Below are 17,160 nucleotides of genomic sequence, written 5' to 3'. Positions count from 1 at the left end.
CATGCGTCTCCACCCAGGGTCTGAGGTGGTGCTCTGCCCACAGTGACTGCTGGTGGCTTTGCCTTCCCAGAGCTCCTTTCCTTTTCACAGAAGAGGCATGCACCCACCTCCACCTGAGATGTCACAGAGCCGGGTTAGCGTGCTGGGCTGTCAGAGTTCTTGACTCTTCACCCAAAACTTCCCTGTCGGTTGATTTTCTCACTGTTTCCTAAAGTGTCCTAATGTGTCCTTCTCTGTGAACCTTCTCCTGACACTGGGTCAGCTGGAACCAAGTTCCTCCCTGACTGGCCCCAGCACTCCACAAAGACCCCTGGGAGCCCTGCCAACCCGCTCGTGTGCCTTTTTGTTTGGGACGGAGCCCGGGCTTGTTTGTGTAAATGAATGACAAGGTTGAGGTCAGTCATAATAGTCATAACAACAGTGACGTGAGTATTTACTGATGCTTCGCTGCAGGAAAAAGAGGGCTCCGTCTTGGACAGGCTGTGTCCTCATGTCCACTCTCCCAGACTGGGCTTCTATCATATCTTATAGAAGCTGAAGGTTGGAAAGGGCAGACAGGCCCCCAAGGACACAGAGCTAGTAGGAAGGGGAACCAGGATTTACATCTAGGCCACTTGCTTCCTGGCCACTCGCCTCCTGGCCACTCCTGTGGGAGACCTGGGCTATGGGCTTAGCTGGGCTGGGCTCGGGTGGAGAAAGACAGATCTTGAGGTTCTGATATTTTGCCTCAAGAACTAAAAATGATCTGGGAGTGGACACTATGCATATGGAGAAGACCCTGAACTGGCTTTGAAAGGTTGGGTTCATCTATTTGAATGAAACAGAGAAGCTTGAAAGAACCAAGCTGGACCAGTCTCTGAACTATCCAGGTCTAGAGACCTGCAACCCAGGCCTGGATCATAAATCGAAATCTCTACCCAGGAGATCAGCTCTAAGACAGAGTCCAGTCTGGCCATTCTGAGTGGTATGTATCAGCAGTAGGTAGAAAAGGAAGGAGGGTCTTCTGGTTGGGATCTTAAATGTCCTCCCCGCTGTGGCACAATCGGGAGATGGGGCCTAGAGGTGGAAGTCAATTCACTGGGGGGGCTATTGGGACACCAGCCCTTCCTCTCTCTCTCTCTTTGCTTTCTGGCTGCCATGAAGTGAGCACCTTTGCTCCACCCTGCACTCCCGACATGATGTGCTGCTTCACCACAGGCCCCAAAACAATGGAGCCTACTGACACCTCTGAAACCATGAACCAACACTAACTTTATAAGTTGCTTACCTCAGGTACTTTCTCATAGCAATGGAAAGCTGACTAACATCGGAAGTGGGGGTATGTCAGTGCCAGGGACCACACTAAAAGTCTATCTGCATCTCATTAGAACGCTCCTATGGCAGAATCTGAGGTGGATGCCACAATTGGCCCCATTCTGCAGATGAGGAAACCAGGGCTCAGCGTGCAGCATCAGTAAAATCCTTGCCCAAGAACCCGTCTGTACACAACTGTGCCTGGAACAGGACTTGCTGCACACCATAAAGGGCACACGGCTCTACTTCCCAGGTGGTAGCAGACTGCAGTGCGCTTTGCAGACTTTCAGCCTTGGGGCGTGCCCAGTCACGTTGCTCCAGAAGTGTGGCTGGGGGCAGGTCAGATTCCTACCGAGTGATTGCAGTCCGCAGCCCAAGGTCTAAGAGATAGCTTGGGGCCCTCTTTCCCTGCTTCCCTCAAGAAAGCCTCAGCTGCGCTACCCCCCCCCACCTTTAATTGAAATATAAAATGTTCAAAAACCCCTTTTCAGATTGCACAGGTGAGGTGACCATTAGACCCCACTGCAAGGCAGCAGCACCCCAGCCCCCAGGTCCCTCCAGTCGTCCCTCTCAGGAGCCCTTAGAACATTCATGATGCTTTCTGATGAGGACGCCTGGCATCCAATCCCTTGTCTCCCAAAGCAGCTCTGCTTATTTGTTTTTCATTTCTGCCTTTTAGTAGGAGGCAGTCATCAGTGGCCAACCACCCTCAGGGAGCGGGAGGTCCGCCCACAGTGGCAGCCAGCCTCCATTCCCCTGCGCCAAGGCCTAATCAATGCGGCCAGAGCCAGCCTTGCCTTTAATAAGCAGATCTTGCAGCTAAATCCTGCTCTCTGCCTCGCCCTGGATACTTTTGATTGACAAAACTAATCTCTCCTCCACCCCCACCTCTGCCGCTGCCCGCATCCTCTTGCAAATCATGTACTCAGCTGCTGACAATTAGATATAAGACTTGGGATTCAGCGCGGGAGGGTTATGAGGTGATGAATCAATCGTGGGGGCTTGGGTGAGATAACAAACCGGGGGGCCCATCTCAGGCACCTCCCTGAGCCCTCAGAGCCTCCTGCTTGATTTATGAGTTGGTAATAACCTCGCCTGGTCTCCTGCCCCTATTATTTTTCATAATGCACAGGGAAGCTTTAAATTTCAGAGAATGGGGAGGCTCAGAGGCTGAACGGGGGAGGTAACACTGGGGGAGCCCTGCCCAGGGTTTCCCCACAGCCAATTGTCTTTTCTGCTTGCGAGCAGTGGGTCACCAAAGGGTGCAGCTGTCACATGCTTATAGAGGCCAGCAAGCCGGTTTGCTGGACTCCAGGGAGGTGGCCCTGGCAGACCCTGGTTTTAGCACTGCATGTGGCGGAGGCCTGGGTATCCCTAGATCCAAAATCGTCATCAGTGTGTCTGAATGTCATTCCTCCAATCTGTTCAAAACCAAGACAGAGTGGCTCAGAGGCCTTCCTGACAGGGGGAAAGCACCCACTGGACCCAAGTCAGAAGAAGACAGCACCAACCTGCAGTCCAGAAGCCACTAGAATGGAGGGGGCAGGCCAGGTGGTAGGAGTGGGCCATGTCTTCCAGCCCAGAAGTGGAGTTGAAGACAGTGTTTGATAAGCGAAAAAGAAGACCTGGAATTGCTTCCTAAGCTTTTTTAAGTATTAATTTGTTGAGACTTCTTTTTTTTTTTTGGCATTAAATTTTTTTTTTAATTTTTTATTCTAACTTGTTATATATGACGGCGGAATGCATTACAATTCCTATCACACATAGAGAGCACGCTTTTTCAAATCTCTGGTTGGACACAAAGTACAGTCACACCATTCGTGTCTTCATACAGGTACTTAGGATGATGATGTCCATCTCACTCCACTGTCTTTTCTACCCCCGTGCTCCCACCCTTCCCCTCCCACCCCTTTGCCCTATCTAGAATTTGTGTTGAGACTTCTTTTTTGAGAAAAGATGTGATTTTACTAAAAAAAAAAAGGAATTTTCACCTGAAGCAGTGTTTGTAAAATGCCCATTGAGGCCTGGCATTGGTTCATTATTTTTTCCTCCATATTTTTTTATTGGCGCATTATGGTCGTACGTAATGATGGAATTTGTTGTTAAATATTCATACACGCACAAAACATTACAATACAATTTGGCCAGTGTCACTCCCCAGTACTTCCCTTCTCTCTCCCTGCCTCCCACTCCCTGGTTGGTGTTGGTATATAATCAAGTTTTTCATGGGTCACAAAAATTGAGAAAAAAAAATTTTAATGGACTGAATATGAGTGAATATGTATGATATGATATATATTAATCCGACTATTAATGAATATACTTTTATTAAACCCCAACTCAGCACCAGGTGGTCGCTCCAGGCCAGACATAGAACAGTGTAACTGAGTCCCGCCCCTCAGAGCGGTTATTCAGTGGGGGTTTGGGTTAAATTGTCCCATGCCCCCAAAATTCATAAGCTGAAGTCCTATTCCTCAGAACCCCAGAATGTGACCTTATTTGGAATTACAGTCCTTGCAGATATAATTAGTTAAGCTGAAGTCATTAGGTTGGGCCTTAAACCAGCGTGAATGGTGTCCTTACAAAAAGGGGAAATTTGGACAATGAGACATGCGTGCAGGAGGAAAGCCATTTGAACATGGAGGTGGGAATTGGGGCGGCGCATCTCCAGGCCCAGAGCACCACATTGTGCCAGGCGACCATCAGCGGCTGGGCCAGGGGCGCGGTGCAGACCCCACTTCACGGTGGTCCTCAGAAGGACTGTGCCAGCACGTTGGTCTTGACGTCCAGCCTCCAGAACTGTGAGAAAGCAAATTTCTATCGTCTCGGCCACTCAGTCTGTGGCACTTGCTTTGGCAGTTCTGGCAGAGTACCACAGGCGAGGGGGCAGACACCACTCTGCTGTGACAAAGGAGGAACTGGAGAGGAGGAATTGCCCTGGGGGGGGGGGGGGGGAGCATGGTGCATTCTGGGAATGGAAGGACCATCCCAGGGGCTTCAAGCGGAGAGCGGGTTGGGAAGCAGGATGGAGGGATGGACAGGGAGCAGCGCACCCAAAACAGGAAAGATGCTGACTCCATTCTGTTCACTGAACCACGCTGTGGCCAGGGCGCCTCCTCCGCTTTCCTCCCACCCTGACTTTCCAGGAAATATATGTGAGGAGCAGCAAGGTCAAGGGCCCACACAGGGGTCCCAGTCATTCTACGAGGCCTCACCACTCTCCCAATGACTACTGTCCTATGACTACTTTCTTTTTCCCCTCTCTGTCCAAGAAGCTGGGCATCCACAGACCTTTCTTAAGAAAGGTCTCCAGGCCTTAAATGAAGAAGTAGCCAAGGTGACACAGGAATTCCACTCACTCCCAGCCACGCAAATGACCGGATTAGACAAGGGGCTTCAATGAGGTCCCGAAACTCGGACTCTGCCCGTAGCTAATGTGTATTAGTGCCCACTGCGGGCCAGACACTGTGCTAGATCCACGCATGCAGCAGCAGTTCATGTGACCCTACAGCCCCTGCCGCCGGTCCCATTATTACTCTCCTCTTTTTCCTATAACAAAATGAAGGTGCTGAGCCGATAAAAGAGCTTCGAATTTACTGGCCATTGCAGCAAGATCATGAGCCAGGCTTTGTGAAGAGGGTTTTATGGACATAAACTTGTTTTATCCTGCAGGTAGGTGTAGGTATTTCCTACAGTTGACCTATGAAGAAATGGAGATGGGAGTGCATGTTGGTGGAGGGACCTTCTCAGGGTCCCCGGTTTATAAGTGACATACTACAAGTGGCACTCAGGTCTGCTCAGCTTAATCATCACTGTGTGTCATTGTTTCATGTGCCTATAAGTGAGCATTAAATTTGTCACAACTTTCTTTTGGAACAACTCCAGCCCATTGACCAAGCGATACTACTCAAGAATCACACCACTATTTCTTCCGCCTCTCTTTCTTCCTTCCTGCCAGCTTTCATTAATACCCAGTCTCCAAATCTCAGTTCCACATTCCTCTTCAGTTAAGCTTTCTTTGGGAGCTGACTGTTGTAATTTTTATTGTTGTTTTTTTTTAACTAAGTCATGAAAGAACACCAAAACTAATACAGACTGCCCTACTTAGAATATCCTTCCATTCATTCACACAATGAAGATGATAATAATCTATTTACAGCATGAAATTGTTATGGTAGGATTATTCCTGGAATACAGAAAGTACTCAATAAATTATTAATTCAATAGCTAGTAATAGTGGTAATTTTGAGGGGGTGGGTACTGGTGATTGAACCCAGGGGCACTCAACCACTGAGCCGCACCCCCAGCCCTATTTTGTATTTTATTTAGAGACAGGGCCTCACTTAATTGCTTAGTGCCTTGTTTTTGCGAGGCTGGCTTTGAACTCAGGGTCCCCCTGTCTTTACCTCCTGAGCAGCTGGGATTATAGGCATGCACCACCGCACCAAGCGGTCGTGGTTGTTATTATTACCACCAAATTAATGTCTCTGCATCAGAAAATAATTTGATGCAGAATATCGGTTTCATGAATATTTTTCTCACATACCACTTGGAAAGTCATTAGGAAATAAGGAAAGTGGAATGGTAAAAATGAAAATAATATTTGGCATCAAAAGGCCTGGATTACAACCCTGGCTCTAAAATGTAATTATATGTCTCAGCCTAATTTTTAAGATGGTTATGGTAATGATCATATTTTAAATAATTACTGTCATAGTTTACATAATTACATGATATGTGATAACAAGGTCGAGGGCCCAGGAACGGTCACCCACCCCTCTTCACAAACACTGGCACCATGTGATTGATGAGTGGCATGAAGCTGTCCTCCTCTGCAAAGAGGAACCGCAGCCGCCTTCCCAAGTGTGTGCAAATCCCAAGGATGAGGAGTAGAATGAGCTCTCTCCCTACAGAAGCCTTCATATCTTTCCTTGGGCTCCAGAAACATTTTGCTCAAGGGAAATGGGAAGGGTGGATAATTAGCTTATCAATTGCTCCAGTTGTCAGTATTATGATATATAAAATCTACCAGGTTTCCGGTAACTTGAAAATTGCAGATGATGGCAATCAGTCTTTTGTCGGCTTTGCATAATTTGATTTGGGCTCATATCGATCCACTACTTTGGGAAGAATAGGGAAGTTTCACACTAGGATCTCCTTGGGTTCCGACTTATGAGTATCCTCATCAAATGCCAAGTCTTTGAAGAAGCTTAAAACACCTGGAGGCAAAATCCAGAATTTTATCATAAGCTTCCCCCACCAACATGAGAAACAGAAGCCCCTAAAATATTAGAAGATCTTGCCAGCTTATTCAAATCTGGTTTTATTGACCTAGAGGAAGTACAGTGTGAGAACTCAGCAGGAGGAGACCACAACGTGTTACCCTACCCAAGGAAACAAGGAAACACAAGGGATGGGTGCAGCTTGTTACCTGTGGTCCAGGACAGTGGGCGAGCAGCACCAGGGTCTACAGAAGTCCACTCAGAGCTTCCAGGGGCAGCAGGTGGCCAGAGAGAGGGACCAGCTCAAAGCCCATGTCCAGCATCACGACTGAGCCTCTCTCTGCTCACCCTTGGAGAATCCCGCCTCATTCCCCTCTGCCCTTTCCCCAGAAAGCAGAAAGTACCCAGGGCCTGAGTGCGGGGTGGGGGAGTGAGGGGCTCAAAGTTCCCATACCCTCTCCAATTCTCTCTACTCTTTATAATAAAAAGCATTTTTTTGTCAGTATAACAGAGCATATAAATGCTCTATAAACTTCAAGCAATACAGAAATTTTAAAAAAGTAGATATTTACCATAATGTGATGCCTCACGCTGCCCAAGATACCCTAACTTAACAATTTAAAGATACTTCCAGACTTTTCTTCATTTCTGTGTATATTCATACACACATAATTAACAGAATATAAATGGAATGCCGGGCACGGTGGTAATGTCAGTGCTCGGGCCGAGAAGGAGGATCACGAGTGCAAAGCCAGCCTCAGCGAAGGCAAGGCGCTAAGCAACTCAGTGAGATCCTGTCTCTAAATAAACTACAAAATGGGGCTGGGGATGTGGCTCAGTGGCTCAGTGGTCCAGTGCCTGAGTTCAATCCCTGGTACACCCCCTTCCCCCAAAAAAGAATATAAATGGAAATATTTTTCTGTTGTAAAAATGTAATTTTTACAACATATTATGTTCTTAACATGCTTTCCTATTTAATATAGTAGGTGTTCAATAAAAATTTATTGCATAAATGAGCCATAATTTACTGATTCAACCCCCTGTTGGAGGACTTTTAGGTTGTTTACAGCCATTCAGTAAACATGACTATATATAAAAGATGGGGTTGAGGAGCTGGGTTTTTGGTTCAGCGGTAGAGCACTTGCCTGGCATTTGTGAGGCATTGGGTTCGATTCTCAATGCCACATATAAAATAAAATAAAGGTCCATCAACAGCTAAAAAAAATTTTTTTAGAAGATATGGTTGAAATACAACAGGTACAGAAACCAATGCCTAGCTGCATTAGTAATTGCATGTGTAAATATACTAATAAAACACAGGTGCTGTGGAGAAGTAGCTTGCGTGCCCTCTGGTGTATTTCATGGAGATCCCAGGAATATGTTAATAAATTAGCCTCAAAAAAGACAACTTTCAGACAAGTGTTTGGGGACTTGGGAATAAGGGGTAGCTCTCCCACGTTGCACAATATAACACATTGTTAAGGTGTTATATTGTCTTTAAGAGCTCAGCGCGGCAGCTCAGCTAAGACAAGACCCCAAATCCAACAGTCCTGATGAAGGGCAACAACTCATTTTAGATAGAACAGGAAAGAAAACCTGCTTCAAGTTCTTTTTAGGAGAGGGAGGGAGGAACCGTTGGGGGTTGGTGTGGGGTGAGGGAAGGAGAGAACAGGAAATGCAAAATGCTGTTTCCTCCTGGTTATTTGGACAGCTCTTGTCAGATTCCATGGTGTTGGGTGGCAGGGCTTTTAAAAGACATAATACTATGACACATTGACTTCCTTTACTGGTTCCTGGGCCTCAACACACAGTGGTTCCTTCCTGCTACAAGCCTGAGGCTCGGCCACTCCTGGATCAGTCCCAGGGAGCCTGAAACACCCCACAGCAGGACGGCAAGGATGCCCCGTCCCTGGGCATTGCCATCACGTTTGCCAAAAGTCTACTCAACAGTGTCCACGGAGTGTAGGGGGCAGCAGTGGGGTTAGTGACATTGCAGGTTGAGCGCAGTGGCTCACGACAGCCCTGGGGCGCAGCTCAGCCCTTGCCTGGGCCTGAGGATAGTCACACCAAGCCCCGGATGAGACTGACTCTCATGGTGGCTGTGCCAGGGACAGGACACCCCACTCCGTGGCCCCCACAATGCCAGGGGGAAGAGGAAAGGGGCTTTTTTGACTTTTCCTTCTTTGCAAAAAAAAAAAAAAAAGTGCTTCAGTGGGACCCTGTAGGTCTGTGAACACAGTCTCGCGCTAGTGGACAGAGAGGACAATAGGCCAGGGACCCCGTGCGTAATGCCAGGAGGTAGAAACCCAGACCGCGGTGCCGGAGACTGGGGTTGGGGTAGCGGGGGAGCGGATGCGATAGCAAGGAAGGAGTTTCACCGTGAATGAATACTAATTAGTGACATGGATATTAATGATGACAGTAATTAACAGGGGAAAGGAAGGGCTGTCATTGTCCCAGGGTGAGTAATCAATCTTGGCAGGTGATAAATAATGGTTCGGCAAGCTCAGCAGAAAGATAATCCGCTGGCCCCAGGGAGAGCCGGAGTGATGCTGGCAACCTCGCGGTTTCCAGGCAACCCACAAAAAAGAACTATTTTTCTTTTGAGGAAAAAAAAAAAAAAAAACAGGTTAGAGCCTCACCCGGACCCCCAACTTGGGATTACAGTTCTTATTTGATTTCTGCTTTGTTCTTCATTTCCTAGGACAAATGTTGAACTTGTGTAATTTGGAGGAAATGAACGTGCACGCACGCATGCGTGTACACACACACACACACACACACACACTCTTTGTGTCAAAATGCAAATGAATCAGCGTGTTTCTGGTCCAAGGGTTAGCTCATAGATGCCATCCGGGAGCAGGGGTGGGGAGAAGCTTAGAAGTTCCTCTTTTGAGGTTGAAATGCAGGGACATTGAAAGGACTGGGGTCAGGGGAGTCTGGACCTGGGGAGAGCCCAGGAAGAGTGGGGTGGACCCTGGCAGCCCTACAGAGCGGTTAGACCACCTTCCTCAGAGCCAGAGAGAAACAGAGGTCCAGATGCTGGAGCCTGCACGGGTCTCACTTCTGGCCACCAGTCAAATCTCTGAGAAATTTGATTTCTGGGAAAAGGGAAATGCTTGATAAGCCCCTCTGCTGGGTCTCCAGTGAGCCAGCAGGGAGTCTGACCCAGCAGAGCGACTGGCAGACCCTGTCCCTCGCGCCAAGGCCCCCGACCCTAGCAGGACTCGGGTAGCTGGAGATGACACTCCTTCCAGGCTGTTTCCATTAAGCATTCCATGTTGAGGTGACAAAGCCATCTTCAGTGGTCCACTCACTGTAAAGTGAGACCTTAGAGTGACAAATCGTTATGGGACCTTCCAGAAAATCTTCCACTCTCCTGTGCTGTGTTTCTCTTAGAATGTGGGTTCTAAGTGCAAGTCTCCAAAGGCAGGCAAAGAAAGGGACATATTCAAAGGACCGTGGCCAAAATGGCGAGGAGCTCCAGGTCAGGCAAGGCCGCCCCCGCCCTCAGGGATCCAGGCAGGTTTCCCCTGGAGAGAGACCTTGGGGGTTCCCCAGGACAGTCCAACATCCCAGTGACTGGTCTCACTCAGTGATTAAGTCTGGGGTCAAGTTTGATTTTCTCTCATTGGAGAGCAAAACTAAGACCACAGCAGGGAAGTGAGAGAGGGGGGCAACTTTCCATTCAGAGAAATCAAGGACCCCTTACCTGGAACAGGCTGGTTAGTGGGGAATTGGTGAGTTCCCAGGTGCTAGGTTTTTTCCCAAATGCAGATTACAGCACCTGTTATCCCAGGTGTGTGTACGTGTACGGGGTGAAAGAGTAGACAGGTAAGTCCCTGCTGACTCGGGATTTTATATTTGTTAAGATAACACTAGATGCAAAAGCAGATTAAACCCCCAAATTCCGGGGGCTTAACCCAGTGAAGTTTAATTCTAGATCAAGTACAAGCCTCAAACGAGCATTTAATTTTCATGGTTGGAACCAGAGCTCCTTCCATATTGTGGCTCCACCTTCCTCAGGTTCTCAGGTGCTCTCCATGCAGTGGTGGGGGAAGGGAAGGGGGTGGAGGGATGGGGGGCTACCTAGGAGTCTCTATAGTCTAGAAGCTGCACGTGTCATTTTTATTCACATTCCTTTGGTAGAACTTGCTCCACACCCAACTTCAAGGGAGTCTGGAAATACAGTCCCGCTCAGGCCCAGTGGTAGAAGGAAGAGGTTTTGGTGAACACATGGAAATATCTGCCACAGACCCCCCGGGGCACACGATTCAAGATGGGTCCGTGCCAAAAGAGACGAGAGAGTTTTACAACTCTCTGAGGTCACCTGTGTCAGGCAACCCTTGGCGGTAAAGGTAGGAAGCTGAAGAGTCCTCAGGAAGTGCTCTGGGGGCCCACATGATGAAGTCACCCTCCCACCTTTATCCCCAGGAAGCCTTCTGTAATTTCTCCCTAGAAATGTGGATATAACCTGAGTCATCCAAAGTGAAATTTTTTTTGGAAAAGAAAGTAACTGAAAATGTACCAATGGAAGAAAAGCATTGAGTAAGGATGGAAAATATTCAATATAATCCGCTTCTTAGGTTGGCAGATTAAAATTCGGATTCTCTCAGGTAAACACGTTTCTTCTGTCACAGGCTTAAACACCCATGAAGTCTTCAGTGGAAACTGCTTTGTCGTTGCAGGTACTGACGTTGTGCAGTGGCTCATGAAGAACCTTTCCATCGAGGACCCAGGTACTTGACCCTTGACCCCTGGTACCAGCAAACTGGGATCCCTCCTGCCGTCTCCCGAGAACTGGGCTTACCAATGTGAATTGCCGGATGTGAAATCACTCTATTTACAAATAAAATTAATATATTTTCTCCACTGAATATCTATCTTCAAATTTAAATCACCCTTTGAGGAAATGAGCAACTATTTAGAATGCCAAAGAGCTGGATACATTAGCGTGTTAAATGAGATGAATTCTCGTTAGCTGCGGCAATTAAAGATAAGTTGTAGCACTGTCACTGAACAGCCTTCTAGAGCCAGCTCTTAAAATTAGATTGCCTGATCCACAATTAAGATGTTTAATTATTTGCTAAGACGCCTTCTGGGTTTTTTTTTTTTTTTTTTTTTGGGTTTTTTTTTTTGCTTCTTGCAAGATGTGAAGGCATGGCAGTTTGTTTTTTTTTTGTTGTTGTTGTTTTTGTTTTGTTTTTTTAATTCTAATTGTGCCTTTCAATGAGGAGAATCCTGCCACAACAACAACAAAACCCTGGCTAATAAGACAGTTTCCAAATCTGTCCTCTCCCCACCCAGGAAAGAAGCAGGAAAATTCACTTTCAAAGCATAATTAGGAAATGGGAGGACGACTCCAGAAAAATGAAAGTTCTACATAAGTAGAGCTGATTATCCACATGCTATTAGTTAATAATTTTTGAATTGATCCTACACTCCCTTGGTCTTGCTTAACCGGGTATTCTTGATGCCCAAACGTCATGCTTATGAAGTTCCACTGACGTGAATCCAGGCTGATGTTCTTGATGGACACTGGCACTGATTGGAATTATTTGCCCCAGTTTAAGTGGCCCTCAACCACCAAGCTTTCTGAGGGTTTTGTGGGGGTTTTTTCCGCGTGCCCACCCTCGGTGTCTGACCTTCAGATGTGGTTCCTTGCTGGGATCAGGATGTCATCTCTGACATTCCTGCATTTTAACCTGACAGTCCTAATCTGCTGTTGACTGTTAATCAATTTATCTTCAGTTCAGTTAAATATGGTTGCTGGAAATCTGAGTGCCAGGAAAGTGGGTCATTTGTGGAAGTGACCCTAGGCCTCTCCCCGTTGTTCAGTGACTGCTTACCACTAGCAAACATCCTTAATTCTGGTCAAGTTCTTAGTGCACCAGAGAAAAACCATAAATGCTGGTCCTTTTGGAGGGTAGAACCCACATATGTGCTTCCCGCTCTGCAGCCTGGACTTCCAATTATCCATTCATGAACCTGGACAGGATAAGCAGCCATCAGCAACCACCAGTTTGGTTACATTTATTTGACATCAGTGGTTCTTTTGATGATGGTGGTCTTTTCAAAGAGCACTGGTTTTATATTGTTGTTCTTTTGGTTTTGTTTTTGTTGTTGTTGTTGTTGTTTGGTAAAAGTAGTTGTTTACTTAACTTACAAATCAAAGGAGACTTTAGAACAAATGAAGATTTGAAGAAATCTTAACTCTGGTAGGACTTCATTTCTTTTTTTTAAGCAATTAAAAATACAGTAAAATCATGGGCTGGGGTTGTGGCTCCGTGGCCGAGCACTTGCCTAGCATGTGTGAGGCCCTGGGTTTGATCCCCAGCACCACATAAAAATAAATAAATGAAATAAATATTTCCATCTACAACTGAAGAAAAATGATTTTTTTAAAAAAATGTAGTGAAATCAGCAGAAAACAAATAGTCTTTAAAACTAAAACACTTTGGTGTTTTTATTTGTTCTTTTTAGACATATATGACAGTTGACATATTATACATACATGGAGTATAACTTCCCATTCTTGTGGTTGTGCATGATGTGGAGGTAAACTGGTCATGTATTCATATATGAAAGTTATGTCCAGTTCATTCCACTGTCTTTCCTATTCCCATTCCCCCTCCCTTCCCTTCATTCCCCTTTGTCTAATCCAATGAACTTCTATTCTTCCCTCCCCACCCTCTTATTGTGAGTTAGGATCTGCATATTGGAGAGAACACTCAGCCTTTGATTTTGGGGGGGATTGGGTTATTTCACTTAGCATGACAGTCTCCAGTTCCATCCATTTACCCAGCAAATGCCATAGTTTCATTCTTCTTTATGGCTGAGTAACATTTCATTGTGTATAGGGACCACATTTTCTATACCCATTCACCTAGTGAAGGGCACCTAGTTTGGTCCATGGCTTTGCTATTGGAGCACTGGTTTCTTTACCCTTCTGAAATAAGCGTTGTATTTTTGATACATATTTTATTTTATTGTTTTTTATTATTGTTATTTTGAGAACCCTATCCCGGGTAGTAGAGGTGAGAATGCTCTGGGCCTCGTGAGGAGTTTCAGTGCTGGGCCTGTCTGTGAAGGTCTGTGAGATCCAGTGCCCAGGGGACCTGGTTTGGGCCTCTGAGCGGCTCGGGATTGGCCAGCTGGGTACAGAAGCGGGCAGACGAGGTGAAGCAGCACCTGGGGAGCGAGGCGTGTCCCACACAGGCCTGCGGCTCCTCCGTTTCTTCTCTTTTGCCAAATTTCTGAGTAAAAACCTTTTTTCAAAGAGTTCGAGCATAAGCTCCAATACGGGTGGCATCAAGGCCACCTTCTTCCTGTATCTTTTTCTTTCATCCCTGGGAAAGGAGCAGCTGCAGCTGAGGGGGAAGCGTCCCTTCTTGCTGGACCCATGATTCTTGAAGCACACAGTGGGCCTTCCATTTCGGCAAGTCTGTGTCCACAAACTCCACCAACCTGGTGGAAAACAGCCAAGGGGAAGGAAACAGCACCTGTACTGAACCCACACAGACTTTGCTTTTTGCCATTATTCCCTAAACGACACAGACTGACAACCAGTAGCATACCGTGGACATTATATTTGGCATTATAGGTAATCTAGAGATGATTTAAAGTATAGGGAGAATGCGCAGAGGTTATACACAAATATTATGCCGTTTTATACAAGAGACTTGAGCACCCACAGCTTTTGTGTCTGCTGAAGTCTTGGAATGAATCCCCCACAGTGACCAAGGGGCAGCTGTTTAGAACTTAAAAAGCAAACCGGTCATCCCAAGCAAGTAAGACTCCATGCATTCTGAACCCACCCGTGGTAAAGTGTACACGTCTCCCAAAGGGCAATAGATGATTCTCAATAAGTAGAGCATCTGGATCAGATTCATTCTCTTGAAGAGTTCACAGGTAAAGCCCAAACAAATCACTTTTTAAACATCCAGAGCTTATGAAATTAATAATTGCTAAGAGACTCGCTGAGGATGTCAATCATTTCCATGTCCAGATATTGCTTTTTCACCAATGAAAGTACTTTGAGGTTTGTAGACACTTCTTATGTGTAGGAGGGGCATTTAGGTTTGGGTTTGTTTTTGTTTTTTTTTTTTTCCTTAGCTCTGCTTAGGATAAAATATAAATTCTTAACTATCAATAGGAATCTACTTAGGACTGATGCTAAACAAGAAGTCGATGTTGGCAAATATATATTTGTTTCAGTTTGACCCTCCCCTCCGCAGGGTCACTGCCCAAACTGTTGTCCTTCTTCCAGTTTTCTAAGAAAGTGAATTTTTATCTGTGCCCACGAGAGAAGGGGAAACACTGTCACCACTGATGACAGTGTTGTTTGCAGGACTGTAACAGGAATTCACAGTCCCCGTGGGCAGCGGGGCCGCGTCCTCACTGCCCAGGGTGATAAAACAAGATGCAGCGAGGCCATGAATCAAAGCTGCCAGCCCTTATTGAATATCTGCCCTGTACCAGACACGGCTAAGCACTTCATGTGAAATATCTCACTTAATTAAATACAAGTTCATCTATGCCAGTGCTCATGTTCGCAACCATGAAGCAAGACCTGGCCTTCTCCTAGAAGACTGTAGGGGTAGGAACTTAAGAATTATCAGACCCCCCAGCCCTTGACCGTCCTCCTCCTCTGTGGGCGTCCCCCCTCCCGCGCCACCACCAGCAAATGCAACCTTGACATGAACACAGTCGCCTGGAGGGGAGGACACTTGACAGCCAGTCATCTTGCTGCTCTGCCCTTGTACGTTTCAGTGAAATCATCTGCTTCCTGATTCTGTCTGTCTCTCTGCAGTTGAAGCAATACACTTGGGAAGCCTTATCGCCGCCCAGGGCTACATCTTTCCAATCTCTGACCATGTTCTCACCATGAAGGATGATGGTACCTTCTATCGTTTCCAGGTAGGCCCCGGGGGCTCCTCCTCCTCAAGCGCCTTTTCCCACTTATCATCATCTGAACTCAGATTAGAACCACCTAGAAAATCTAAGGGTGTTCAAGGAAGCAGCATTGGGAAACCCATCCATCCGGGCCACGGGTTGACCCACGTGAATAAGCATAAAAGGCGCTCACTGAGAGCCTACTGCTTCAGAGGCATTGCCTAGGCCCTTTGGGATTGCTGTAACCGAATACCATCAGCTGGGTAGCTTATAAACACAAGAACTTGGTTTTGCACAATTCTGGGGGCTGGGAAATCCAAGAGCAAGGCTGCCGCGGTTTGGTGTCTGGAGAAGGCCCACTGTTTTGCAGAGGGCACCTTCTAACTGTGTCCTCCTACAGTGGACGGGACAAGGGATCTCTTCCAAGCCTCTTCTACAAGGGTACTAACCCTGCTCAGGGGGGATCCACCCTCACGACCTCTGCACCTCCCAGAGTCTCCCAATACCGTCACCTTGGGGAGTAGGATTCATTCATGGCGGAGGGCGGGCACCGACATTCAGGCCACAGCAGACGTGTTGCATGTATTTTCTCACTTATTCTGATGGACGAACTGTTGGGGAGGGGTAAGGGTTGCTCATTTTACAGACCAGAACCTGGAGGAGCCCAGAGAATTGATGTGGCCCTCGTGAATCTAGGAGGCAGCTTTGCGTTGGTCCTAGATGCTCTTGCTCCTCCTTCGTGCTGGGGTGAGGTTTCTACTTACGCTGCCTCCCCCAGACCCTGCCCGAGAGGGAACAGGGGCAGGGATGGTGTTAGAGGTCTTCAGTGGGTTCAAGGGCAAAAAGGAAGCCAGGCTCTGCACCCGGGAGACTGCCAGGCTCTGTCTGGTTGTTAGACGCCGTGTGTTTCCAGATAAGAATTCTTGACTTCATCCTGCCTCCTAAAAACAGTGTGTTTAAAAGACCGTATGTGGGAAATCATTGGTAAATATAAAATGATATTAAATGTTATATTATTTTTCTCCCTTTTTGGAGACATCCAATCCTCCAGGTCTGATAGCCAAATAAGGACTTAATTTAGTGACATAGAGCTGTTCAGTCATATAACTGCTGCTACAGGTTCTGCATACCATCTCATGATGTTAAATAACATAAAATAGAATAAGTAAATAAAGATTGTGTCCTCTGGCACAAGGTTGCCAAATTTAGAGGATTGAAAATACAGATATGCAGTTTAATTTTGATTCCAGATAAACAATAAATATTTTTAAATCTAAGGATGCCCCATATAATATTCAAGTTTAAAACAGGCAGGTGGCCTGTATTTTATGTGGCAAGGGTACTTTGCCTCAATAAACAATAAAAAGCCTGTTAAAAAGAGATTATTGTCTGCCTCATAAACAAAATTTCTTGCTTTTGCATTTATTTTGCTTACTTTGGATTTTATTTCTCAACCCCTAGATTAAAATGTTGACTGGCCTCAGCTATGTCAAAGGGTTGGGTGTGGAGTCAGCCAGGAGATGGGCAGAGGCCTGCTGTGGAGAAGGCCCTGGTGGGTGCAGAGAGGCAGGTGTCTGTCGGTACTGATGCTTAGTACTCTCTTACAGGCTCCTTACTTCTGGCCTTCCAACTGCTGGGAACCTGAGAACACTGACTATGGTAAGAACTGAAGCCACACTCACACTTCCTGTTACCCCCAGAGGGCATAAGACAAGTGCCTTGAAAGAAAGGGTTTTGACCCTGCTTAACC

General features: G+C 46.6%; 1 protein-coding gene across 3 annotated transcripts in view; it reads left to right on the top strand.

Moving 5' to 3' along the window:
- Rgs6 (regulator of G protein signaling 6) overlaps positions 1–17,160 on the top strand; it is a 570,177-nt gene that overhangs the window by 461,917 nt on the left and 91,100 nt on the right. For all 3 annotated transcript variants that reach the window (XM_076848119.2, XM_076848117.2, XM_076848116.2), the window contains exons 4-6: positions 11,204–11,254; positions 15,328–15,434; positions 17,018–17,069. In XM_076848119.2, coding sequence (XP_076704234.2) covers positions 11,204–11,254; positions 15,328–15,434; positions 17,018–17,069 — 210 coding nt within the window. The remainder of the gene's footprint in view (positions 1–11,203; positions 11,255–15,327; positions 15,435–17,017; positions 17,070–17,160) is intronic.

Source organism: Callospermophilus lateralis, chromosome 3, assembly GCF_048772815.1.
Source record: "Callospermophilus lateralis isolate mCalLat2 chromosome 3, mCalLat2.hap1, whole genome shotgun sequence".
Classification (NCBI taxonomy): Eukaryota; Metazoa; Chordata; class Mammalia; order Rodentia; family Sciuridae; genus Callospermophilus; species Callospermophilus lateralis.
The sequence above is the reverse complement of the archived record's forward strand: the minus strand, read 5'-3'. Positions and strand labels throughout refer to the sequence as shown.